Source organism: Odocoileus virginianus, chromosome 10, assembly GCF_023699985.2.
Source record: "Odocoileus virginianus isolate 20LAN1187 ecotype Illinois chromosome 10, Ovbor_1.2, whole genome shotgun sequence".
Taxonomy (NCBI): domain Eukaryota; kingdom Metazoa; phylum Chordata; class Mammalia; order Artiodactyla; family Cervidae; genus Odocoileus; species Odocoileus virginianus.
The window spans coordinates 42,056,154-42,083,492 of NC_069683.1; the positions used below are offsets into that span (position 1 = coordinate 42,056,154).

At 48.2% G+C, this 27,339-nt stretch overlaps 1 protein-coding gene across 6 annotated transcripts in view; it reads right to left on the reverse strand.

Moving 5' to 3' along the window:
• The window catches only part of GRAMD1B (GRAM domain containing 1B), a 184,639-nt gene that overhangs the window by 93,620 nt on the left and 63,680 nt on the right, over positions 1-27,339 (reverse strand). Inside the window, exon 1 of one of the 6 annotated variants that reach the window (XM_070473457.1) lies at positions 21,724-21,767. The exons of 4 other annotated variants lie outside the window; for them this stretch is intronic. Coding sequence is in view for 1 of the 2 variants with exons in the window: in XM_070473455.1 (XP_070329556.1) it covers positions 7,319-7,341 (23 nt within the window). In the remaining variant the exon portion in view is untranslated. Of the gene's footprint in view, positions 1-7,318; positions 7,909-21,723; positions 21,768-27,339 lie in introns of those variants that run through there. One more of the 6 variants, XM_070473455.1, reaches the window with a different exon arrangement.

The window sequence follows — 27,339 nt, forward strand, 5'->3', positions numbered from 1 at the left end:
TGGATGGAGGAGCCTGGTAGGCTGCGGTCCATGGGGTCGCTAAGAGTCAGACACGACTGAGCATTTTCACTTTCACTTTTCACTTTCATGCATTGGAGAAGGAAATGGCAACCCCCTCCAGTGTTCTTGCCTGGAGAATCCCAGGGTCGGGGGAGCCTGGTGGGCTGCCGTCTATGGGGTCGCATGCAGTCGGACACGACTGAAGCGACTTAGCAGCAGCAGTTATTATCATTAACATCTTTACCATCATCACTATTACTATTAAGGTGCTAAGAACAGGACGGCTAGCACGGAGCCAGTAAACACATCACTTCATTGTACTTGCGTGGCATCTCTTTTTGCCTAAACTAGGGGCAAACTTTGTGTCAAGGGCCAGGTGATAATTATTTCAGTTTTGGGGGTCACAGATCTTTGTTACAACCCCTTATCTCTGATGCTAAGGCATGAAAGCAGCCACAGACAATGCATAAACAAAGCTTTATTCATGAACACTGAAATCTGAATTTCATAATTTTTACATGTCATGAAATATGACTCTTCTCTTGATTTTTTTCAACCATTTAAAAACAATTTTATGAACACCAAAAACATTCTTAGCTTGCCATCTGTATAAAAACAGGCAGCAAGCTGAATGCGGCTCTTGGCATTCACACAAGGTCACACAGGGTCCTCCATGGTATCGCAAATTAAGGCCCTTGTTCTACAGGCGGTAAGAATACATTGTGAGGTTTTGAGCAAGCGTGCACCCACACCCACACTCTCATAAAAACAGCTGCAGTGGGCATCACTGGTGTCAAAATACCTCTCTTGCTACCACCAGAGGCCTACATCTCCCAGCTTTCCTGCAGCCAGGCCGGGCCATGTGACTAGATCTGGCCAATGCACCAGAAGGACAATGACAGTGTATTAGCTTCCAAGGGGAAGCATTCCGGAGGCATGCTCCCTTCCCCTGCAGTGCTTGTGGAGGAGGTGCCAGGAGATTCTACAGCCTGGATCACGGAGCTAACCACACAGAGGATGGATCCCTACAGAGTTTTCCAGAATCTCAGGAGGACATGGATGGTCAAAAACTAACTTACAATGAGAGCTGAGGTGCTGGGTTTGCGGGTCGGGGGTGGGGTGGTGGTTGTCATCATGGCATAACATAGACAATCCAGCTTAATTCGACAGCTTTCTGCAAATACCCACCGAAGAACAGCACTAAGGATAAGTAAACACAAAAACATCTAGCCAATACCTCACTCATTATATGCTTTCTTCTTGATGGTTCATTTAGGAGACCAATGCCCAGACTTCTGGACAACTGAGCAAGAGATCAGAAGTATTCTCTTCCTCAAGTTCTGTCATGAGAAACCCTAAATCATCTCTTCCAGCAGTAAGAGGCAATGATGACAAGTCTCGGAATAGCCAAGAAGAAGAGTTCCTAGCCAGCAGCAAAGACTGTCGAGTGCTCATCACCTGATTTGTTTGACACAATCTCTGCCATCCAGAGGCTTTCATTTTAATATAGTGAATCTCTTTCTTCCTAAGTAATAATGATGACAACAACAATGAAAAACCAAAACCAAAACAAACACAAGGCAAATAATGTTTGGTGCTGCTTATTTCAAGCCAGATGCAGTTTCCCAAAGTAGGGAAAAAAAAAAAAAAAAACCTGGGTAAGAAGAGGTAGGAAAGGCCTATCCTTTTAGGAAATCTGCAGAGTCAGAAGATTTGGTCCTTGCCCTAAGCTCTCCTGATCACTCAAGGGATTTAATGTCTCTATGACCAGTACTCAGTGCCCCGGAGTTACCAGACCATGGGAAAACGCCAATTCTCCCATCTCACCAAGTAATAAGTAACTCTCACGCTGTTAGCAAGAGGTGTACCTGCTGGGGGATGTTTGTAAATGAATATTTAATATTTTCAAGTGCAGGTTTATTTTCAGTGTCTCCTGCTGGCTAAAGAAGTGCGCCAATGGCCCACATCACAAGTGACCCGCTCTATGGGGACTGTGGCTGTTTTTTAAACCATCGGTCAAAGAAAGCTGAGAGACCCTCTAATCTGCCCTGCACTGTTACTTAATCCCACTTTCACGACGGCTACACCGGGGGCAAATGGAAGTCACCTACCAAGGTCACACAGCAGATCAAAAGGTGATGACAAGGACTTCCCTGGTGGTACAGTGGATAAGAATCTGCCTGCCAACACAGGGGACACGGGTTTGATCCCTGGTCTGGGAAGATCCAACAGGCCCATGAGCAACTAAGCCCACGCTCTGGAGCCCAGGAGCCACAACTATGTGAGCCTGCGTGCTGTAATTACCTGAAGCCTGGGCGCCCAGAGCCTGTGCTCGGCAACAAGAGAAACCAATGCAATGAGAAGCCCATGCACTGCAAGAACAGTGGCCCCCACTAACTGCAACTAGAGAAAGCCCTGTAGCAACAAAGACCTATCACAACCAAAAAATAAACTAATTTAAAAAAATTTTTAAGGTGGTGACGAGATTCAGACTTCTGAGTTGGCTTTCCAGAATCTCCAGTCACTAAGCGACCTCAATCTTGACTGCGGCTCAGCTCCTGGTAAACTTGAGAAGAGCTGGGAAGCTCAGTTCTAGAGGGAGTGTGTAGAGGCCATGCCCAGGGTCCTCCTCTACACCAGACCTCACAGAAAAGACCTTGAAAGATAAACACACATCCTGTCATAGCACTCCAGAAATTCCAAACTTTCCCTTACATCTAACTTAAATCCTCCTTGTTTCAACCCAGCCATTTCTTCTTTCCTGGGTCTAAACCAGAGCTGAAGAAGGAACAAGGCTCTATGTGTTAAGAAATTTGAAGAAAAGGCACTGGACCAGTGACCTTGTATCAAATAAAATATGGCTGGCCATGCATCACCACGAAAAGATGGAGGCGTGCAAAACAGACTCCCTTCTCAGTTACCCGGTAAGAACATAAGTGACTGGGTTCTTTCACATTCCTAAATAAACAGCGTGAAGCCACATGACTGCTTGCTCACCCAACTCAAACACAGAGATGAACTTGAAGCTTCTCTCCACTGTGGACCAAGACCTGGCCACAGAAATGCTTCCCCCAGTTACACGTCAAGACCTAGGCCCTGTCTCAGCTCTGTTTTTTTTCACTGAATGTGATTCTTCCACCGCACTGACTTTTCTGAAGGTCTGTCACAGCCCCTAACAGATGTGAGGACCAGGAATGTGAGGACAAAGAATCGAGACAGATGTCACTTCAGGCTGCCAAGTCTTGTGGAGGCCAAAACAATCTGTACAGGGAGCAGCCCCACCAAACTGGAGACTTTTTTTAGTGACTGAGTTCCTAAAGCTCTGCAGGAATTAGGAACAGCTTTACATCACACATAATACAAAAAAAATTAACCACCACATAGAAGCTAAGGAGGACTGGTGAAGTGGTCTTTAAATAACTTCCTTAGTTTCCAAATTACGTGTGCCGCAGGTCTGCTTGGGCACAGCCCTATCTATTTGTGTGTGTACCTCCTCTCCCAGGGGGGCTTCCCTGGTGGCTCAGATGGTAGAGAACCTGCCTGCAATATAGGAGACCCCGGGTTCGATCCCTGGGTTCGGGAATATCCCCTGGAGAAGGGAATGGCAACTCACTCCAGTATTCTTGCTGGAGAACTCCATGGACAGAGGATCCCAGCGGGCTACAGTCCACGGGGTTGCAAAGAGTCAGACACAACTGAGTGACTAACACACACTCCTCTCCCAGTCTCCTCCATGCCACCTTTACCTTGCTCACCAAGTTAACAGGAGATGGAATCACAGAATCATCCTTCAAGAGAACCTAAAGCCCCTGGCCCAGGGAGGAGGAGGTGAACTGCGGGGAGATTTCTAGCTCACGATCCAGCCACTTATCAATCACAGACATGTATCTTGATCAGCTTTGTCCAAAAGCATCCCCTGTGATAACCTCGTAACTCCAACAGGTGCAGTGTTAACGTGTACAAAGGACAACATCCACTCACCTAACACTGTCTGGCCTTCACACCACCACTAAGTGCCAATTACTCCAAGAAGTGTCTCTGCCACCCCAGATGAAGTCAATTCCAACCTCCTCTGAGTTTCCAGAGTGCTTGATGCTCACTGCTTTAGTATTTACTGACTTGCTCTGTAGGTTGTGTGTGTGTGCATGTGTTTGTGTTGAGGGGCATCAGGTCTCATTCTACTGGTGAGGCTAAGCCACAGGAAATGTCCTTTCATTTTTTCATCCCCCACAGTACCTAGGCACAGGGCCGTGAAAACAATAATCACTTGATCAGCATTTGTAGAATGAAGGGATGGATGAATTATGAATTTACAGACCTCGGACCTTGCTCTCTAGAGAAGTGGGTCTAACCAGATACACTGTGCTGTTGCTGTGATAGTTGCAAAACTGAAATAATGGTCAAGTAAAAAGAGCTTTCGTTCTGGCTTTTCACCAGCTAGTTGCAAGAACTTAGTCAAAACCCTTTATCGCTCTGTAGCTTAGTTTCCCTAGCTTGAAAATGGAGATGCCAGCCACTTCATGGCATTATAGTAAGGACTGGGTGGGATAATGCATTTCCATACACTTTTAAAAGACTAATAAACTAACAACAACAACAACACAAAAGTAAGGCAAAGAGACAGCAAAAAAGAAAAAACCAGCCAGTATGTGCATGCTCAGTAGCTCTCAGTCATACCCGACTCTTTGAGACCCTATGAACTGTAGGCAGCCAGGCTCTTCTGTCCATGGGATTCTCCAGGCAAGAATATGGGAGTGGGTTGCCATGCCCTCCTCCAGGGGATCTTCCTGACCCAAGGACTGAACTGGTGTCTTCTGCGCCTGCTGCAATGCAGGCAGATTCTTTACCCACTGAGCCACCTGGGGAGCCCATATATTCACATGTATATACATATAAAACAGAAGAAAGGACAAGTGAATCACTGGGGAAATTTCCTGCAAATCCAAAGCCAGACTCATATCTGTACATCTTGAAGCACGTTACTTAACCTTTCTGTGTCTATTTCCCTGCTCTGTGAAGTGCGGGCCTTAATTATAATTCTACATGACTTAATACATATAAAGTGCTTAATATGGTGCTTGACACACGGTAAGCACTCAATACGTGTTAGTTAAATCACTAACACATAGCAGGCATTTCAGAAATATGTCTAGAAATGGTTCAAACATTAGAGAGTTAGTTCATTCCATCCTCTTCCATAGACAGAGAGTGTTATCCAAAACAAGGCAGCAAAGGCATCTATCCCCTCGTTTCCGCCAAGTCCTGCCATTGGGAGAGCAGAGGATACCCCGACACAGGATCCTACCAAAGGGAGCTGCATCTCCAGCCCAGACATCCACAGCAGAACTACAGGGTCTGGCCCCAGGGCCAAAACGGACCGATAAATCTGTACCTAATGAGATGGTGAATCACGGGGTCTGAGAGTCCCTGGGGCAGATACACACACACATGCACACCATTTCCCTATCCTGCTAACATTATACTTGGCTGAAAAGGACAAGGTTACCCCAATTATAGTTCTCAGACGAACACTGCACTCTGGTTGAAATGCATCAAAAGATACTGGAGGCAGATTTTTAAAGGCAAACATTTCTGCATGTCCCCAAGGGACCAGCCCGGGCTGGGCAGAGGCGCATTCTGCGTTAAAGTGATGTCTCATCTTGAATGACAGCCAAGCACCCCTTGGCCCCAACACTGGAGTGCTGACAGCAGGGATGCAGGGGAAGCTGAGTGTCCTCCGTGACGAGCCAGCGTCCCTGCTCTCCGGGCAGCATCCAGGCTCGCCTTGGAGGCCTCATGCAAGTCATGGGCCCAACTCGGCTCTGCTGAGGAATACGGGGACAGCTCTGGATGCTGAATGGGCCTGCTAACCCTGCCAACCCAGGAGGAACAGGGAACCTGGCCCCAAGAAAGCCAGGGCAGGAAAGGACCATGGTACCCCCACCTCCCTTTCTCAAACTCAGAGGGGGCTTTCCCTGCACACAGAAGCCAATACACAAGCAAGTGAAACCAAATGCTGAGGAGCAGGAGCTCCAGGCTGGGTGGTCACTGCTGTGTACCACTGCTCCAGACCTCACAGTTGTGAAGGATTAAGCTGGCAGAAACTAAGCTCCTCCACTTCCCTTCCACAAAGCATCTTTTCTGAAGTATCTTTTCACTGAAGGACCCTCTTGCCTAAAGGAGGAGGGCTAGCCTAGACCGACTCTTTTAGGGTTTAAGCTGGGGTAGTGGCGGTGTTGGGAGAGGGGGTGGTTCTGAAAAGCCAGATGTGGCCAAGAGCCAGACCAGGACTCTGCACTGAACAGCTCAATACCCACCCCAACTCTGACACTCACCCTCCATTCCAGAGAGGTGACCCAACACCACCCCACCCAGGACCTCCGGCCACAGGGAGCACTCCCAAGCCTTCTTCTCCTCCCACCTCCACAGCCTTCAAGGAGAAGCTCCATCTCCAGCCAGGGAGTCGTCTTCCTCAGAGATGCACACGCCACCTTTCAGGGAATGGCGAAGTTTTCCGAGCAAAATCTCCAGTTGCTCAACCAGAGAAAAAGCCAATTCACCCACCCATCTGATTCAAAGGAGAAGAGGGAGAGGTAAGGGTTTTATTTTTAAAATGGAAGGCGAAAATATTCTGAGGATGTCGGCGGCTATAATACAGATACCCACACCCCAAGCAAGAGGAAGAAGGGCTTGCAAAGCCCCAAGGTGTGTCCAAGGTGGGCAGCAGGCACGTTAGAGGTTAGAACCTGCAGTACTCCCCTGCCCCCCGACTCTCTTCTCAGAGAGAAGCCTCTAAGAGGTCAGAGACTGCTCACCAGGGGTGAGGGTGCCCAAGGAGCAGGGGGATAAGGGCCCCCTTTCTTTACCTGTCGGGTAAAGAAAGTCTGCACCACCAGCTTAATGCGGACATACGGGATTCTGTGAAAGCTTTCTTTCTTTATCCAGTTCCCTCAGCGTCCGCCAGCCCTCGGCCCCTTCGAAGTTGGAGCCTCTTTTTCAGCTGTAGTTTGATTCTCTTCACAGCCCCTCAACTTCCACCAAACGCCTCCCCCAGGAGGAGGCTGGCAGAAAATACTGCAGCAGTGCAAAGCTGGGGGGTGAGCGAGAGGGCAACCCAACTTTGCAGAGTGTGTGGACCCCACCTTCACCCCTCGATACCCAGCTCCAGCTCAGAAGAGGGGGTCTATCTGAAGGAGACCTCTCTTGAGGACACTGAGGTGCTGGGGGAGAGCAGAGAGCTGGGGGGAGGGGGGGGCAGGAAACATTGGGGTAAAGAAAGACAGCGGCAGGGGGAGCTGCCTGTCCCTGCTCTACTCACCAGGACAGCTTGAATCCTTTCATTAGTACAGTCACGATAATCCACTGACCATGTTCTTAGCATCCCGGGCACAGCTCCGAAGGTCCCAGGACATATTTGAAAAGATGACGAAGTCCCAAAAGAACAGAATCCCATGAAATGTGACTTGAACCCAGAAAGAGAAAGGCGAGAGAGAGAAACAGACACAGAGAGAGAGAGAGAGAGAGAGAGAGAGAGAGAGAGAGAGAGAGAGGCAGCGCCAGCCAGAAGTATTCCACTGTTTTCTCTCCCTCCCTGTTCCCAGCTAAAAGCTGGGCGAAAAGGCGAAGGACAGCTTCTGCAAACCCAGCCCGGGGCTGGAGCTGCCTGCCCGCCCGCCCGAGCGGCCGCTGCCACTGCCAGTTTCTGATGAGGATGGGCACGGCTGGCAAGGCTGCAAAACAAGCCCTGGAGTTGCTGTCAACAGGCAGGCTGGCCAGCTACCCTCCCACCCTCTCCTCAAGCCGGCTAGGAACAGCCTAGGGAAAGGACCCCAAGCAGAGCCCCGGGAGGAGAGCAAAAACAAGTAGAACCTGCACCTCTCTTCCCCCAGGCGGCAGCTCCCGTAGCTCCATATAATCTCCTAATCAATGCAGTACCCAAGCAAAGCCCTGCCAGCCACTTCCGCCCATTTAAAGACACAGCACACGTTTTGTCCCAGGATGGCAGGATGGGACAGAAAGTCAGGGAGAGGGTGAGGGAGAGATGTGGGTGCCGGAGAAGGAAGAGGGCAGGGCAGAAACGTCTGAGGACAAGTGCTTCCCTGGGCATCCGTCATAGGGTTAAAATGCCCCACGCCCGGAGTGGGAGGGGGGCACGGCACCCAGGCTCTCGGTAAGCGTGGAAACTGAAGCTGAGCCAACTTAAGAGGCCAGGTGCCGTGGTGTCCTAAGGCAGGTGAGCTGCCCAGGACCACCTTAAATAGAGTCCTCACCCTTCCCCAGCAAGGCGGGGCAGGCACAGTGCTGCGAGCTCCCAGCAGCTCACAGCACTCAGAACTGTTAGCTCTCTTCCCTGCTGGGGACATCGCCTCTCTGGGCTCAGGATGAGGCAGCTCCTTGTGGTGGCCCAGCAGCGTGCCCAGTCACCTGAGGCCAGGAAACCTTTTAAGGTGGCCACAGAGGCCTGGTGCAGGATTTAAATATTTTATCAGCATACAGGGCCCCATGAAGATTCAGACAAGACCCAGCATCAAGTGAGGAGGGACTGAGATTTTTCAACATCAACTCGAACACTGGACTCCCAGAAAAAGGAGACACGGCTCTTCTTATAATCCTCCAAGCTGAGGTCCAGGAGTTCCAGCCCCAGCAACTCCTCTGACCATGCCATTCCTTTTTGTCCTCCCCTAGATTACTGACTATCTGGGTCAGTAATGCGGATGGGTGAGAATGAACAAAGAGATTAATTATGACATAGCAACCATCAACTGAACCATAATAAGGCTTTACCCTGTAACTTGCCCCAAAGCAATCAGGATATCCATTTGTGCTATAGGCACACCACCTACACTTGACCCTCTAAGGTGACACTTGAGAAAAACAAGAGTGCAGATAATTACTTTTTCATGACCTGCCTTCCTCCTTTTAGAAGATCAGCTCCATGAAGGCAGGGGAAGTATATGGGTTCAGCTTTATCTCCCCAGTAGAGTAGGAATGCTTGCCCAGTAGGGGTCTGATAAGCCAGTGTTTAATTGAAGTGACCTCATTCAAACCTAACTCAAGCACTGTTGTCTCTCTCCAGCGTCCAGATGGTTCTGCAGAAATACTGGTAAAGATATCCTTGGGTGATGGAATTTCTCTCCATCCATAGTCCCCATATGGGACACCACACTGAAACACTTACAAGACTTCTGAAGACATCTGCGGTTATATTTCTTAAGCTCCTTGAGCCTGTCCCTCAGCCATACTGTCAGCCTAGATATTACAGGGATGCAGAGATTCCAGAAGTGTATATAGTTCTCCTTTACAACCGAGATAATTATTCTCTCAAAGGACTTTCCAGGACCTGTGACCCAGCCCCTAGGTTAATGTCACAGAGTACTCCACGAAGATAAGAATACTCTCATTCTGCCCATCAACTGCTCTGATCGCAGGTGACACATAAAACCTGGATCAAAGCTTTCCAAGTATTACATTAGAAACACTATTGCAACATTCAAATTTTTTAGCTTTTACCCTTTACCTATTATTTTTTAAACTCCCCTTTGCTTCACAATTATTAAGTAAGACTTTATTGAGGGCAAGCATTATCTCACTGAAACCTCACACACATTATGAACTAGTTAACTCTCATTATTTTCCAGGTAATACAGCTAATGGAGAGGTGCAAGACAAGACCTGGCAAACTAGAGTGTAGTGTCTTGATTTGTCTAATGCCAACCAACAAGCTGCAACCTTGGGATTTGAATGCAGGCATGGCCAACTCCAACATCCAGTCTCTCGATCATAATTTATGTTGATGAAAGAAAAATCTTCTCCATCATCAGACAAGCTGATGATAAGGGCTAACGTGCTCCCAGAACAAAAAGAATCCAGGCCACAGGTAAAAGGAAGATTAAATCAAGCTAGCTTCCTCTTCCTTTAACTGATGAGTTAGCTGACTTGCATGTCACTGTGTGTATGTGATGTGAGGAGCACCCTGAGCTTCCTTATTCAGTATATGTTCCCTTACCTTCTCATAGAGGACAGTCTGTTTTGCATGGTTTGAAAAGTTCCCTGACAGGTAAATTGTCAGCACCGACGTAATTCTACATTAATCTGTGTATGATCAAGCAGATGCGTTAGACTCTCCTGTTTCTGCCTGACTGCAATCTGGCTGGCCACTCCTTGATACCCATATTTCAAGAAGGGCAAGAATTTAAAAAAAAAAAAAAAAAAACAACTAAACTCAGAAGATTTCTATTTCTGGCAATATGGTAAACTAGATATCCTGATGGTCCTTCCCGCTAACAACTAAAAAATGCTGCATAAAATAAAACACTAACAAAGAAAGAAAAATTCTTTTAAAAAAGCTTGATGAGCTATCAAAACAGGAATATTCAGAGGCACAAATGTAGTGACTGCAGAAACCCATAAAATCAAGGGACGCCTTGAGGATTCATTTTTAGAACCTGTGAAACTGGGCTTCAGTTCTGGTGGCCTCACAGAGCACACTGGACAAGGGACAAAGTCAAAAGCCCACTTGTATGAGGCCATTTCCTTCTCCAGGGACTCTTCCCGATCAGGGATCGAGCTGGTCTCCTGCACTGCAGGCAGACTCTTTACCGCTGAGCCACCAGGGAAGCCCTATGTGAGGCCAAAGCCTGCTAATGTGAGAGGTGCAGGAGAAGACCCAGTAAAGCAGGTCCTGCTAACTAAACCCTCACCACAAGGGTGAACTTGAAAGACACGGTGCTGCTGAGTATATAAAAGGAAAACTGTCTTCAACCTTGACAGTGAGTGAATGAGGAAGGAAAAACAATCTCCTCTGATAAGTCATAATTACAAACAGATCCTCACACAGATTGTTGCCTAAGAATTTCCTAAGCAACTCACTTAAAAAAAAAAAAAAAAAAAGAAAGTCCAGAAAAGGAAGGCTGTAACCACAGTAAGATTAAGAACATATGATCATCAGCATTGACCACAGAAAAGACAAGATTTTTCAGAGGAAGACTGCATAACATATGTAATTGGACTGTGTAATAACTGGACTTATTCAGAGTTTATTTTAAAAATTCTATAAATTAATAAGAAAAAAAACACAATGAGAAAAATGGACAAACGATTTGAATAAGCACTTTCAGAAGAGGAAATGATCAATAAATATAAGAAATGGTGCTCAAGTTTATGAGTACTTAGGAAAATGCAAATTTAAACTTCAGTGAGATACCATCTCATACCCAGATGATTGGTAAAATTTTAAAAATCTAAGGACTTTCATGGTGGTCCAGTGGTTAGGACTTCACCTTCGAATGCAGAGACTGAGGATTCAATCTCTGGTTGGGGAGCTAAGATCACACATGCTTCACGACCAAAAAACCAAAACATAGAAACACTATTGAAACAAATTCAATGAAGACTTCAAAAAATGGTCCACATTAAAAAAAAAAGATCTTAATAAAATAAAAAGTCTAAGTCTAACAATATCAAGGTTGGAAAGGAGCTATGCAAGTGTATATTAGTCTGATTACCTAAGGAAACTACTTGGTACTATGTAGGCAGGCTGAAGACATGCCTCCCCTAAACGTCTAAAGTCAGGGCTCACATGAGAAACTTCACACAGCACTGAATGTGACCACATGGTTTGCAGGGACCAACCAAAACATTGGGGAAAAAATATCTAATAACAACAGGAGGGAAAATTAACTGCTATTTTCTTGATCTGGGATAGTATAACATGCCTGCATGCTCAGTTGCATCCAACTCTTTGCAACCCCATGGACTGTATGTAGCTCGCCAGGCTCCTCTGTCCATGGAATTCTCCAGGCAAGAATACTGGAATGGGTAGCCATTCCTTTCTCCAGGAGATCTTCCCAACCGAAGGATCAAATCTGCATCTCTGTGTCTTCTACATTGGCAAGTGGGTTCTTTACCACTGAGTCACCTGGGAAGCCCTAGTATATAGCAATAGCATACATAAAATGTATAAATTACTGTCACATGCAAAAAAATGGATGAATCTCAGAAACAATGTTGAACAGAGGAAGTGAATCAATGAAGAATACCTACAGGATGATTTTATATATATTATATATGTATATATATATATATAATATATATAAAACACATAATAGATAGATAAAAGTGAAAGTGTTAGTTTTGCCCAAGTAACATTCAGTTTTGCCCAACTCTTTGTGATCCCATGGACTGTAGCCTGCCAGGATCCTCTGTCCATGGAATTCTTCAGGCAAGAATACTAGATTGGGTTGCCATTCCCTTCTCCAGGGGATCTTCCCAACCCAGGGTGTCTTCTGCTTTGCACCCAGGTCTCCTGCATTGCAGGCAGATTCTCTACCATCTGAACCACCAGGGAAGCCTGAGATAGACAGATCGAAGCCAGACATTTTATAGCCATATAGATAAGAGAATTTGTATAGAGAGATACTCTGTACCCATAAAATGAAGTCAAGGGGATGACACAGCCAACATTTAGGGAGGTGGTCACCTCTGGAGGGCGGGAGGACAGTGTGGTCAGCAGGATGGGTAAGAGGTACCACTGTGTTCACCTGGCACCAGCCTTCACCTATTTTGTGAACAGACTTGATGAAAGGGCAGGACGGTGGTGGGGGAAGGGCTGACAAAGACAACCTTTTATGTTATATGCATTTTCCAAAATCTCAGTTCAAAAAATTGATCTCCCCAGTCACAAATATTCACAAGTTGGCTGCGTGCCCAAGGTTCGGTTCACAGAAGAAGAAGGTTGGTTTACATGATTCTAAGCTTCTTGCTGCAGTGGTTCCTTCCAAATGTTACTGGGTTTGGAATGAAGGCTGGAAAAAAGTTCCTTTCTGATTTCAGCTGCCCTGGCTCCCTCCTGACCCCCAGGAGCCTGAGGTCTCACCCACCCTGGTGCTGTTCCTCTGCTAACCCGATAATATCACAACTGGACTTTCTGCCTCGTCTGTGAGTCGGGGCCAGAATGGTGAGAGGGGCCTTTCAACCAGAGCACACAGCTGCTGACCAATAACCGGACACCCAAGGCCCCCAGCCAAGGGACGCTTTGCATCTGTGAGCCCGAGCGAGAACTCAGCCCCGTGACTCCCACCTCCCCACCAGAGGCTCTTTCCTCTTTCCGGCAGCAGACGCACATGCCTCCTCACGACCTTGGGAAGTCACTGGGAGTGGAGCGTATCTGGAGCAGAAAATAGATGGACAACGCGGTCCCCGCAGGCCCGCCTTCTCTCCTGCTCTCGGATCTGCACTGCCCTCGCTCTGCCCCTGGTCCAGAGCAGTGCCGCAGTTGCAGGGTAGAGCCGCGGGCCTCCAGGAGCTGGCAAAAACTGGGGCAGAGCGGTGCTGCAGTCACACGCCGGGAAACAGAGAGCTCCGCGCTCCGGCAGGGGGAGTGTCAGGCGCCCAGAGTGTTATATTTAAGGAGCATTTTGGAGGTCAGGAAGCTAGTGGAGAGGAGCACTGGGGGGAGGGGGAGCCTCCTGAACACTTCGACAACAAGCCTCCACACCTCTTCCTCCAGCCAGAATTCCACACTGCGGTCAACAGAGGCTGTGTGAGGGGACGGCAGATGGCCAGAGCTGCGCCCATCAGGTGCTCCCCACCACTTCCCCGTCCCTCCTCCCTTCCTCCCCACCCCCCCTCCTCCACTTCCCCCCCTCTGCCACTATTAGTCACAGGCTCTGGGGTGACAGTGTGGGCTGCAGGCATTGGCCTTGCCTTCTGGTCAGTCGGCACCCAGCCTGGAGCCCCTTGAGCCCGCCCCACCCCTCCGGTGCACGGACCTCTGCCCTCAAGCCCCGCGGGTCACTCTAGGGAGGGGAGACTCAGGCCACGGAGTCGCTGGGGTGGAGAGGCTCGTGAGGAAGGCCAGCCAGGCTCTGTTCCTTTGAAGGACGCTTCCTTCTGCCTCTGCACCCCAGGGATTTGCTTAGGGTGCTGGATAGACAGACTCACCTCCCCCCCAAGCCCAGCCTTCTTTGCCCCTCCTTCACAATCTGCTAATCCAGAAGGTTCCTCCAGGCAACCAACAGGATGGACAAGGTCAAAGCCAAGCTCTGGGAGGCTTCATCCCACCCCCTCTTCATCCGGACCAGAGAGGAGGGAGGAAGGCGGGATGGAGGTGGGCAGCCAGGGCTTCCACACACTGGTGTCAGTCCACGCGAGTTTTGGACGGCCTCCTGTGCGTTAGGTCTGGGGTTCTCACAACAAGCCAGTGAGGTGTGACTGAACCACGCAGGATGGAAGGAGAAACTGAGGCCCTGGGAGGCCTCGTTCTCATCCTACTCCCAACCCTGAGGGTGGGGGTTGGTGAAGACAGCAAAAGCTAGAGAGCAAAGCCCTGTGCCGCCCTCCAGCCCAGGCCCCGCTTCCTCTCATCCAGGCCAGGATGAGAACTGCCTCCCCTGCTCTCCTGGGCACGGAGGCCAGTTAAGCTCTTCCTCCCTGTCTGCTGAAGTAGCTCTTGACATCCCCTCTCCGTGATTATTTCCCGGCTTGATGAAAGGAGACAGGACCATCGTGGGCCCCGCTCTGTATAGCAGTGAAAAAACCCCAAAGGGGACTGGCCTCCTGCTCTTTATCCTGCCTTCCACTTTTCCTCCAAAGTCCTTCCCTGCTTCCCAAATGCCTGACTGCCTGACTCAGTGCTGCTTTACCTGTGGGGCTCCTTCATCAGGGGCTTCCCTGGTGGCTCTGTGGTAAAGACTCCGCCTGCTAATGCAGGAGTCGCCAGTTTGATCCCTGGGTCGGGAAGATCCCCTGGAGGAGGAAACGGCAACCCACTCCAGCATTTTTGCCTGGAGAATCCCATGGACAGAGGAGCCTGGTGGGCTTCAGTCCACGGGGTCACAAAAGAGTAGGATACAACTGAACGACTAAACAACAACTCTTTCATTAGCGGGTCCTGGATCACAACTCCTTCTGCTGCTAGACAGAAGGGCGGCCCCTAGGAGGTAAACGCCCTCCTGTTACATCTTGGAGAAACCCCACTCCCCAGGAGAGGGGACCGTGGCCTCATTTTACTCCTCATTCTAATTACACTCACAACAAAAGGAAACATGTCTGCTCCCAGATGGAAGAAACAAGGCAGGTTTCTATTTACCCCCCCTTGCTCCTGCCTGGTTTATTCTCTGGAGAGATTCAGAGTGACTGATGGTGTCAGGGACCCTGGAGGATGTGCATAAACCCAGGTTTTCTCAAGGAGGGAGCCTGAGCATCCATACACCCACAGCCAGCTGCTTCCTGCTCTCCTCCCACCAAGTGGAGATTTCTCCTTTCTCAACTAAGTGACATATGAGAACTGCCATTAACAGACAGCTGAATCAAGTGTTAACTCATTTTCACAGTGGAAGTCTCCAGGCCAAGGACAAGACAAGAATCTCTTGCTGGCAGAGAAACTGCTTGCTTGCTGAGAAGGACCAGCAGAGAAAAGCTGCATTCTTAACTGACACGGGCCTGACACCAGTCCTGGAGATATGCTTTGTGGTTCAGCACAGGATTCTGAAACTGGGACTTGAGTTCAAATCCGTACTGAACAAGCCGCATGACCCTGAGCAAGTCACTTACACCTCAGCTCTAACTATAAAAAAGCGATGATGTCAACAATCCATGACAATGACACAAGGCGTGATATAATATCGAGTAAGTGCTCAATACTTTTTAACCTTTATTTTGATTATTCTCAACCAGGGACCACAGACCACCAATACCCACTGCAAAAGAACCACAGGTTCCATTTCTATGCTTCCTGATCTACGTTTTCTCCTTTGACAAAGTTTTTCATGTTTCCTATTTTTTTGGAGATGTTTGGGTGGTTTTATTTTGTGATATTTCTGTTACGTCAGTCAGCTATTTATTTATTTATTCAACAATAACTATACTCGTTGAGTGGCTAATGTGTTCACAACCCAGGCAAACCAAGATGATATTTCAATGATCAATCCGATATCATTCTTGAGCTCTAAAAGATCATAAGCTAATAAGGAACACAAGGCATGGACATTAAGTAGTTATATTAAATCTAACATAAAGTTTAAAGCAATAAGTCCCATTAGAGAGACACAGCTAATCAGAACGGCAGAGTACTTCTGTTTTTCAAAATGAAGATAGGTTTGTAATCATTATGCCAATTTTTCAATCAACTAATGAGTAACGGTGAATGTTCTCAGCTAAATCTATATGAAATCTGTGATAATTATTTCTTGATTAGTATGGCCTTAACTCAAAAGAGTTAGCCAGAAAAAGGATCCAATATTTGTCATCATCCTCTACGGAGACCAGAACTTCCTCTCTGCATGACAGGTGTCTAGAAATAGTGCCTTCGAAACATATTGCTACGATCGCTGCCAATAAATACAGGTTTATTTGGATGGAGCAGGCTGTGTCTAAAAGGATGCATTTTGAAGTTTCACTTCCTACATCAGGATATTTTCTCATCAGCATCTTAAAGTTGAAAATTAAATGTTCAAAGATGATTCAGGCCGCTATACCTACGATATTCTCTTAAGATCACAATAGACAGGAGACTGGCATAATCATGAGTGAACCTAAGAGCCCAGGTTGCAGAGATTCTCAGGAAATGCACCTGTGTCCTCCCGTAACTCAGCCCCCAGTTACCTGTGCTGCTTAAGGAGCGGCCAAGTGCTGGCCCGCACTATGATGTATCCACGCAGATCCACAGACAAGTGAGAAAAATAAGGGCAATGTGGCTAAGTTCCCCAAAACTAAATATACTGAATTTTTAATTTTTAATAATTCATCCTATCAAATTTTGTGTTTAAATCCTCACTAAACACTGGGTTTGCAAAAAGTTCATCTGGGTTTTTCCATAAGCTGGTACAGAAAATCCCAAACCAACCTTTTGGCCAACCCATCACAAATGGCAGTAGTGGTAGTTTCTACTTTTTAGTTCCATTTAGTCCTGTTGTTACCTTTTATGGGTTAAAAAAAAAAATGTGGCAATTCTGAGTCAGTCCATCGACACTTTTCAATTTCTCTACAAAACCCACAAAGCTCAGACTATCCTATGAAGAAGGCCTTCTCAGTTCCAAGATCTCACACTGCACTTGAAAGAGAGCCTCCGCCTCATAACTGCTGATGCAAAATCTGAAAAGCTTCTCCAGTCCAATCTCTAGTTGTAGGGGCCTGTCTGGGTCACAGAGGTTCCTAATCTAGTCTTTATTTTTTTTTTAATTGAGATATAATTGACATATAACATTATGATAATTTCAGAAATACAACATAATGGTTCCATGTATGTAGGTACTAAAAAAGATCACTACAGTAACTCCAGTTAACATCCATCCCCACCCACATAGCTACAACTGTTCTTATAGGACCTAATCCAGGTCTTACTGTTTGAACAATGCCTTGGAGATAAGACTGTGCCTCCCAAATATACATGTGTAAAAACTATAACCACTCCCCGGGCTCTCATACAAATTCCCAATTGTTCCTGAATACCTTCACCTCGATGTCCCATGGGCACCTCAGAGCCAGCACCAACAAATGAAACTCCACACCATCCTTCTACATCTCCCCCTGACCCATGACCTCCTGAGCCTATTGCAATAGAAGGCACCATCCAGTCAGAGACTTGGAATTCATCCTACATGCCTTCTGTCCTGCCTCCCATTTAATGAGGCATAAAGTCACATCAGTTTTGGGGCTTCCCAGGTGGTGCTAGTGGCAAAGGACCCACCTGCCAATGCAGAAGACGTAAGAGATGCGGATTTGATACCTGGGTTGGGAAGATCCCCTGGAGGAGGGCATGGCAACCCACTCCAGTATTCTCCCCTGGAAAATCCCATGGACAGAGGAGCCTGACGGGCTATAGTCCATGGGGTCACAAAGAACTGGACCCGACTAAAACAACTTAGCATATATGAGTGGGGGAAGACAGATGTGGAAAACATAAGTGTCAGAGATAGCATAAAATGAGGAAAATTCTAATGATCTGTCTACCTTGCAGTCAAAGAATACTTTTTCAAAAGCAGACCTGAGGCTATCTTAAATAAAGTCCTTCAATTGCTCCCAGTATTTACACAGGGCTAAGGCTGTCCTGATGGGTCAACTCCCACTTCCTTCTCCAGTTTCATCATCTGCCTCCCATCTTCCACGCTCATCCTATGCTCTGACCAGGCACAACTACTTGCGGTGACCTGGGCTTTGCCACATGCTTCTGCCTCACGACTGTTCAGTGAACATCTCTGACGTGCATGCATTTTACTGAAAGTATTTAATCCTCACAACAGTCCTGTAGGGGGGACGATATCATTCTCATTTACAAAGGGAGAGACTGAGACTAGGAAAAGTCAGGATAACTTGCTCACGTTCACTGAGCCAGAAAGCATGGACTGCCAGCATTTGAACTCAGGCCTGTCCAGCTCCAAATTATAACCAGACCATCTCTCTCCCCTTGTCCATGCAATAAACTCCCACCCATGCCTCAGACCAAATGTCACTTCCTTTAGAAAGCTCTCATGCCTGCACAGGCAACATCCAATAGTTCTTTTGTGCTTTCCTGGTGACTTGAGCTTCTATTACAACCCTTACTACCTTTGTGCCATCATAATCTGTCTATTCATCTGTCCTCCCCAAGAACCCATGAGGAACTAAGTGCTCACAGTGATCCTGTGTTATTCATCAAAAACTTCCACATATTGAATCTCTGCGGGTGTATAATCAGCATTTAATAAACATTTGTTGAGTGAATGGATTAATGAATGCTTACCAACCTGTTTTCTCAAGGCTGAAATGGAAACTCTTAGGACACAATTTATCATCTACTTATGTTAACAGTCATGTCAGGACATCCACTGACCCCAGTCTGAAACTGCAACCTTAGAAAAAGAGTAGCACCATCTCAATGCAATAATGCAGACTCCCAGAGATGAAGTCACACCTCTAAAAGTCTGCCTCCAGGAACTGAATATAGTCTAAATAGGCAGGGCTCTCATCAAAAGTGACCACACCTTCTACTAAAAGTTATTTCAGTGGCGGGTAATTGAACCCAAGTGTGGAGGACAGAGGAGAGTGGTGGGCTATAGACCATGGGATTGCAAAGGGTCGGACACGATTTAGCAACTTGACAACAACAATAAACTGAACCCAATATATTGGGAGCTGAAGGGATCCAGGGAACAGGATATCAGATATTACAGAGGAAATGTAAGAGAGACGCATTTATATCTATTTAGACATTTTAAGGTCTTCCCAGGTGACGCAGAGGGTAAAGAACCTGCCTGCCAATCCAGGAGACTCAAGAGACTTGGGTTTGATCCCTAGGTAGGGCAGATCCCTGGAGAAGGAAATGGCTATGCACTCCAGTATTCTTGCCTGAGAAATCCATGGACAAAGGAGCCTGGTGGGCTACACTCCACGGGGTTGCAAAAGAGTCGGACACAACTTAGTGACTAAACAATAACAAGACATTTAAAAATGACATCCACATCATATTAAATCAGTTACCAGTGAGTCACATTATGAAATTTTACTCCAGGGTTCCTGCATGTGCAGAGCATCCTCCAGTGTCAGCGTGTCAACCACAACGTACAGGTTTTCTTTGTACCTGGGTTGCAAAATGCAAGCAGACTCTTTATGGGAGTTAAAAGAGTTTTAAACTTTCCTGAGTTATGAGCCCTCTGAGATCTGATGAGAGCCGTGGATAGTCTTTCCAGAAAAATACAGAAATAGGAAATTCTGTCTACAAATGATTGAGGCTCCTGGACCCTCTCCTAAAGTCCATCCAAGGACCTTAATGGTTCAGGGACCCAGACTGAAAACACTTGAACTACATTCCCCCCCAACTCCCGAAAGATTTGGGTTAGAAAAGGTTAAAGAAAAAGAATCAGCGCTAGGGTTAAATGTTTTCTGTTTCCTTGACCAATCAGATTCCCTCTTGTGGTCAAGGTCCTGAACACAAATGTTAGCCTCAGGAACGGTTCAGTCCAAGGTCTGGTTTTTTTTGCCTGATTAGATAATCCACAATCTAGACAAAGGAAGGGCAAGAACCCGAGAAAAATGAAGCCTATTCTGTTTCTACCTCCATAGGCAAATACAAACACAAATCTCCAAACTAACTGTGGAATCACTCCCCCACCCCCGCAAACCACACCTTTCCCAGAGCACTCACCACCACAGCCCCTTGAGAGCTGGCTGAGTGATCCCAAACCACTTACAACTGGAAGAGGTAGTTGACTAGAAGGTTTGTAAGAGGTAAGCCTGATGGAGATGACACTTGACATCACAGAGAGCAGCCAGACAGCAAACTGCTTGGAGCACACTGTTTTGGATCCAAACACAGTTGCAGATGCCTGCTCCCGCGGCTGCCACAGCACACAGCTAAGGGTTAGAGCACCTTGCACTATGCATGCTCAATGTGGCTGCTCAAATGTTTGTGGAAGGAAGGAAAGAGACAGGAAGGGTGGGGGTACTGAGGGGGGCAATGTGGTCCAGGAATCCAGGGAGGCCTGTTCTCATTCAGTTTTGCTCTTCCTAGCTCCTGTCTGCAGGAGAAAAAGGAAGTATTTGACAGAATCTAAGCTCATTAAAACAACACATGCATGTCATTTTAACCATTATGCAGACGAGGAGATGAAAGCCCAGAGAGGTTAAGTAACCTGGATCAGAGCACACAGCATGTGGAAGTGGGAGGAAGAGGCTGAGAACTCAGCAGAGCTGAGACGCATCCTAGCTGCTTTAACACATTACTGCCCACAGCATCGTTGCTGGCTGGAGCTCTGATCTCCCTCTCTCTTCCATATGCACATGGGGTACCCAACCTGCTCCAGAAGTCTGAGCCTCGTCCAATCTTCCATCTCGGAGAGAAAGGAGACCCTGCCATCGGCCAAAGAGGAAAGGCCCCCAAACCAAGCCCTGAGATGTTCTGGAAGGACCACAGGGGCTTACACAGTCAGCCTCCTTAGCCCCCCATCCACCCTTAATGGCTCAAGCTCCTTGTTTGGGAAAAAAACACATAGAAAAACAAATTGCAAATTGCAAGCAGGAGTCAGGAGAGATTAGAAAGCAATCTCAGGGACGCCCTCTAGCGTGCCGACAGCGTCCCCACGACACAGCAGCGGGCTTCCCTAGATGCCCAGGCCCGCACTTCCATTGGGGCATCAGACGAGTGGTGGGAGGGGCAGCCGCCACCTCCACCACTCAGAGCCAAACCCCTCACCAATCCCAAGGCCAACGTTTGCTGCAGGATGACAGGCAGTCTCTGCTCTCAAGACTTTCCAGCCCACGCCGACCCCACCCGGGCCTTATACAGCAGGCCGAGGGAAGAGAGGAGCAAAGGAAGGTGAAACGAGAGAGTCGAGGTGGCACAGATGGGCTAAGACAGCACTGCGGTGCAGGGAGGAGGCAGGGAGAACAGGGAGAAGGGTGACAGAAAAGACACAGGATAAAGGTCAAGCAAAACCGAGGCAAAGCTAACAAGATAGACAACACGCACACACACGGGTCAGCCCAATCACAGCTACAGGTCACTGCCCCCACCCGCCAGGCTTCCAGGCACACAGAGGTGGGGCGAGTGCCCTGGAGCGCCCGGCCTCCCCCCCACCCCTCCCCAGGTCCTCACTCTCACACCATTTCCCTCCGCTCTGATGCGGCCCCTGGATGCTCTCCCGGAGGGATGGGCTGAGGGACAGGAGGGGAGAGAAAAGTGAACCGAAGGTAGAACTCGCCAAGCGAAGCCACTTACGCACAGTGCGGCCGGCAGCATTTCCATCCTACCTTTGCTGTCGCCATATCAGCCGGCTCCATGATCGCGGCTTGGCCTAAGGGGCAGCGGCGCCGTCCAGAGAGAAAAGGCAGAGTCACAAAGGTCCACCCGGAAAGAACAGACTGCCCCTCTGAAGGTCAGGGGAAATGAGAGACCTGTTTCCAAGCTTTGGCCCCGGGACCTCCTCAGCTGGGGGCGGAGAGCAAAGAGCCTTGGGGCCACCCCCCGCACACTGGGGGCCTGCCCCTGTTCCCACAGAAGCCCACTTCGGGCTACGTCAGGGGGCCCTTCTTCCCAGGAGTTAAGTGCAGGTCTCGCCAGGGCTCCCCCTGCTGGGGGAGAGCTCACAGAGACGAAGGCCCTGCCCTCCCATCACGGGGCCAAGTGGTACCCACAGGTCAGGGCGAGGGGAGCTCGTGGGAAGAGGCCAGCTGGCGGGTGCTGAGCAAGTGCTGGGGGTAGCAGGAGGGGAGAAGGCTGGGGGGGGCGGTGGGGCGCGGGTGTGAGAACCTCAAGAAGAAGGGACAGGCCCTCAGATGGAAGCAGAAGGTGCTGTGCAAGGAAGTGCCAGAGCCACGAAGCCAGAGCCCGGCAGGCAAGGCCGAGAATGCAGAGGGAGAGGAATACGCCCGGTGAAGCCACTCACCTTGCAATAACATTCAGACTGACTGAGGCCTACACAGGAGCCGGAGCGGGCGGCTCACACCCCCCCACTCCACTCCCAGAGACTCACAGCCTCTGTCTAAAGGTACATGAGAGCAGCCGGCAGCCGGCTGGATCTGCAGAGGCCCCTGGCTCTCTGGAGCAGCCTGATTGGAGGAGCAGGATGACTTCATCCGGCCCCATTCATCACTCTAGGTTTCCTGCCCAGCAGGGACAGGCCGCTCCGCTGGCAGTGACTGCCGCTTCCTCTCTGGCCCATTTCACCCGGGCAACCTGGGATAGGCTGTGGCAGTCAGGACAGCCTCGGGGAGAGGGATCAGAGTGCCCCGGGCCCTAGGGGGAAAGGGGCACGGGCTTCTCCAATTTGTGGGGAAATGCAGAGCCTCTACTTAAAGCACAGTACACGTATCCGTTCCTCCGAGTCTGCCAGGTGTCAGCAGCAGCAAGAATGCAAAAGAGCAGCTCCGCTCCTCGGAACCAGCAAGGAAACAAGCTTGTGTGCTCTGGTGAAGCTCCAGTCTTCCTGCTGGAGTTCAACCTAACACACTGGCATCTTTAGATCTCTCTCCCAATCAGAGAGAACCACCTACGGACGAGCAGGTCAATATCCTGGGGCATCCCTAAGTACCTCCTTCCATTATTCTACAGCAGCGCTTCTAATGTGCTAACCTGGGCTTGCTGTTAGGGATACGGATTCCTTCAAGCCTGTAATTTCAGACCTGCAAAAAGTTATAGGTGGATGAGACCTTAAAGTTTCAGCTCCTTTTTACAGAGAAGAACACCAAGACCCAGCGAAAAAGCAAAAGGATCCAAGAAAGTTCTCCCAGCACTTGCTCCCCAATTCCACACAGATTTTCCCTCAGGGGTGGTGAGATCCTGAGAGAACTGATGCCCTCATTCCCCAAGTTCTGCAACCCAGCCCCCAGAGCACAGAAAACCCAGCAAAGCAAGGGTTAAAGGGAGAGATTAAAATATAGGGAATAGAAGAAGAAGGCAGTGACCTGAGGTCTCAACCCTTAACACCTGCACCTGCCCTCATTCTTTCTAGTACCTGCTTCTGTTCAAGCCTGACTTCACAAGGAATCCAAGCAGTCAGGTAACCAGCACATCAAGAAAAGAGTTTTCCAAAAGAATGATTACATCAACAATTCCCTAGTTTATTTTACCAGCATCTGTGGGTCTGGCAGGAAAAATAACAGTAGCAATTCCCATTGGTACAGTGCTCCATACTTTACATGTTTGCAAATTCATTACCTCATCTGACACTTTCAGGCATCCATATGAGGCAATATTGTTTTCCCCATTTCACAGATAATGAAACTGAGATTCAGAGACTTTAAGTGACTTGCCCAAGGTCACACAGACAGCACAGCAGAGACTCAAACCCATGTTCACTGACTCCAAATCCCCTTCCACTAAACATTATTCTATCAAATTTCTCACCCCTCAATCTGTCCCCAACTCCTGCTTCCCAGGACTACAAACTCACACAAAACCTCAGTTAATTTGCAACTTCCCTTTGAGACTCCACCTTTCTGTTGAAGATGGCAAATTAGAAAATACACTATCAAACATTAGAAGAAAAAAAAATCCTGGACCCATCTAGAGGGTACTGTATAAATTTAGCAAATCTCCTGTATCCTGATGGAAACTGCTTTTATTTTTTTTTTCCATTTATTTTTATTAGTTGGAGGCTAGTTACTTTACATCATTGCAGTGGTTTTTGTCATACATTGAAATGAATTAGCCATGGATTTACATGTATTCCCCATCTCGGTCCCCCCCTCCCACCTCCCTCTCCACCCGATCCCAGAAACTGCTTTTAAAAAGAACCATTAATGGGCTTCCCTGGTGGTGCAGTGGATAAGAATCCGCCTGCCAATACAGGGGACAAGGGTTCTATTCCTGGTCCGGGAAGATTCCACATGGCTTGGGCTACTAAGCCCATGCTCTGGAGCCTTCAAGCTGCAACAACTGAGCCCATGTCCTGTAACTACTGAAGCCCAACCACGATAGAGACAGCAAGTTACAACTACTGAGCCTGAGTGCCGCAATTACTGAAGCCCGTTCGCCTAGCGCCTATGCTCTGCAACAAGAGAAGCCACCGCAATGAGAAGACCGTGCACCACAGCGAGAGAGTAGCCCCTGCTCTCCAGAACAAAAAAAAAGAATCATCAAAGATTCATTCATATATAAGCAGAAAAGTAGACCAAGACACCTGACCAAATTGATTAACCATCAAGATTAAAATTAAGGAGGGAAAAAAGATGCATATCCTGGTTCCTGGAGGTACATTCTTTTCCAGCCATCATCAACACCAGACACATCACTGCTCCCTTCCCTTCCCCATCTTAACTCTATCAGCCAAGGGCCACCAAGTTCCATAAACCTAAATGAAAAAGGACAAGGATGAGAGTAACAGAAAATCATGCAGGCCAATGAATTGTTTTTCATTAACTCATTGCCTGGTTTCCGTAAGCCCTAGACTATTGTCACAGATACCCATTCAACCTGAAGTGAGTAAGAGACTTGGTCAGTATCACAGTGGTGAAATTCCATCATATTCCCACAAAAATAGCAAAGGTGTGGGGCATGCCAGACCCACATCTGTCAGCGCTGCTCAGAGGCCAGGAATATGCCTTCTGACTCTTGCTGTGGCCCACAGGCCTCTCTGTTCCCGGGCTGACAGTCAGATGTACAAACAGATGGAGAGCAGAAGGTTGGTACCCACAAATGAGGGTATTCTGTTTCATAAGAATCACACAAAAACCAGACCATGTTAATGGGACTTCACCCAGTCTTCCCAGGGACCAAACACATTCACCTACTCAGTTCTTAAAAGCATCCACTTCACACGGCCCTGGATGATGAACTTGGAGACAGCGTTTAGAAGGGGTGCTTCACCAGAAACATTCATGTGTATTTTATAAAACAATTCACATGCCCTGAACTCAGAGGAGGGCAGAGGAGAGTGCTACTAGCTATAAAACAGACAACCTAGAAGCTGGGGCAGCAGGAGGAGATAGGGGATAGTGCTAAGCTTTAATGAGAGAGAAGAGAAGGATTGTGTCCCTGAGTCCAAAGACACCTCCCAAAAAAAAAGACAGAAAAGAGAATGACATGGAAGGGAAAAAAGGAAAGAGAAGTTAATGCAGAGTATCTAATTAAGAAGCCACTGAGTCTGCACCTCTGCTACTTACCAGCAAGAAATTGATCTGGATGATTCCTTATAGGATAAATAACTCCTCTATTCCATGCATTTGCCTTCTGAACTAGAAATCAGAAGCTCTCTGACAGCTTCATCTCCTTACATTTTGCCTAACGTTTACTGAAAATATAGATAGATAGATAGACAGACCGATAGGCAGACAGACAGATAGACAGGCAGAGAAAGGTTGGGGGGGAGCTCTTTATAACATCACTACAACATTTTCTCTCCAGGGCAATCACTCAAACTAATTACGTGCATGCTGCCTGCTCAGTCGCTCAGTGACATGCAACTCTTTGCGGCCCTATGGACTGTAGCCCACCAGGCTCCTCTGTCCATGGGATTCTCCAGGCAAGAATGCTGGAGTGGGTTGCCATGCCCTCCTCCAGGGGATCTTCCCAACCCAGGGATCGAACTTGCATCTCCTTTATCTCCTGCACTGGCAGGCAGGTTCTTTACCACCAGAGCCACCTGGGAGACCCAATTTACCCTAGATATTATATTCTAATTGCTTAATCACCGTACTTATGTACCAAGTTAAGCAGGGAAAAACAATAACCCAGACGCTTGAAAAGAGGCAGCAGTAACTCTGGGCAGGGGCCGGTTAGGGCATTGGGTGGGATTCCAGGCACCCAGTCTTAGAGGACAGCTCAGAGGCTGGTACTGCACCTGCTTTTTAGGAAGCACCTCCTTGGGCACCTGCCTTTGGGAGGAGGCACTGCCCGAAGAAGCAGGACTGGCTGTTTCAGACCCTGGTCAGATGAGCCGCGCCTGCTGTACCCTGCGGCTGTGGGTTCCCTGAGTGAAGGGCGGTGGGGCAGCCTTGTCTGCATTGCTTATCAATGTGCAGCTGGATCACTGTGCCCGTCCTGAGACCACAAGTACAGATCAGGGGCCTGTGCCCAAGAGGTGAAATCCCTTCTCTCTAGAGTCTGACTGTGAACGCGAGACGGCGAAGAAACGGAGAGTCTCCCAGCATGACAGACCTTGAGAGGTCGCTTGATGTGTGTCTCCTCGTATACAGAGAGAAGAAGAGACAGAACAGGAAAGAGGGAGACAGAGTGCCAGTGAAAGGGGGCAGAGTGTGTGAGCTCCCACGATGGTGACTGTGTGTGTCTGACGGTTTGGAAGGTGCCAGGGCCTCTCTATCAGCTCTTCAGAGGCAGCTGAGCCTCACGGCAAGCCTGCCTCTCAAATCCTCCTCCTCAGGTCTGAATTCTGACTCAACCGCCCACCCTGCTGTGTCACCCTGGGGAAGTTACTGCGTCTCTGTGCCCCATTTCCTTATCTGTGAGACAGGGGTCACACTATCCCTCAACTCACTGGCTGCTATGAGGATTAAATGAGATAACACATGGAAGGGGATCAGAAGTGCAGGAGACCTGGGTTCGATCCCTGGGTTGGGAAGATTCCCTGGAGAAGGGAAAGGCTACCCACTCCAGTATTCTGGCCTGGAGAATTCCATGGACTTTATAGTACATGGGATCGCAAAGAGTAGGACACCACTGAGAAACTTTCACTTCACTTCACTTCACTTCACAGGAAACTTAAACTAAAAACGTTAAAAGCTTTTTTAAAAAAAGGAACATTTCAGTGGTTCATTTCCTGTCTCCCTCCATCCAAACGACCTCTCCTCACCAGAGCAAACATTTTAAGACCCCTGCAGGGGTGACGATGGTGGAAGTAGACTGGACAGAAAACAACCCCCGGCTCCCACTGATTTTTCAGTGGAATGAAGGCATTAGAGCTGTGGGGT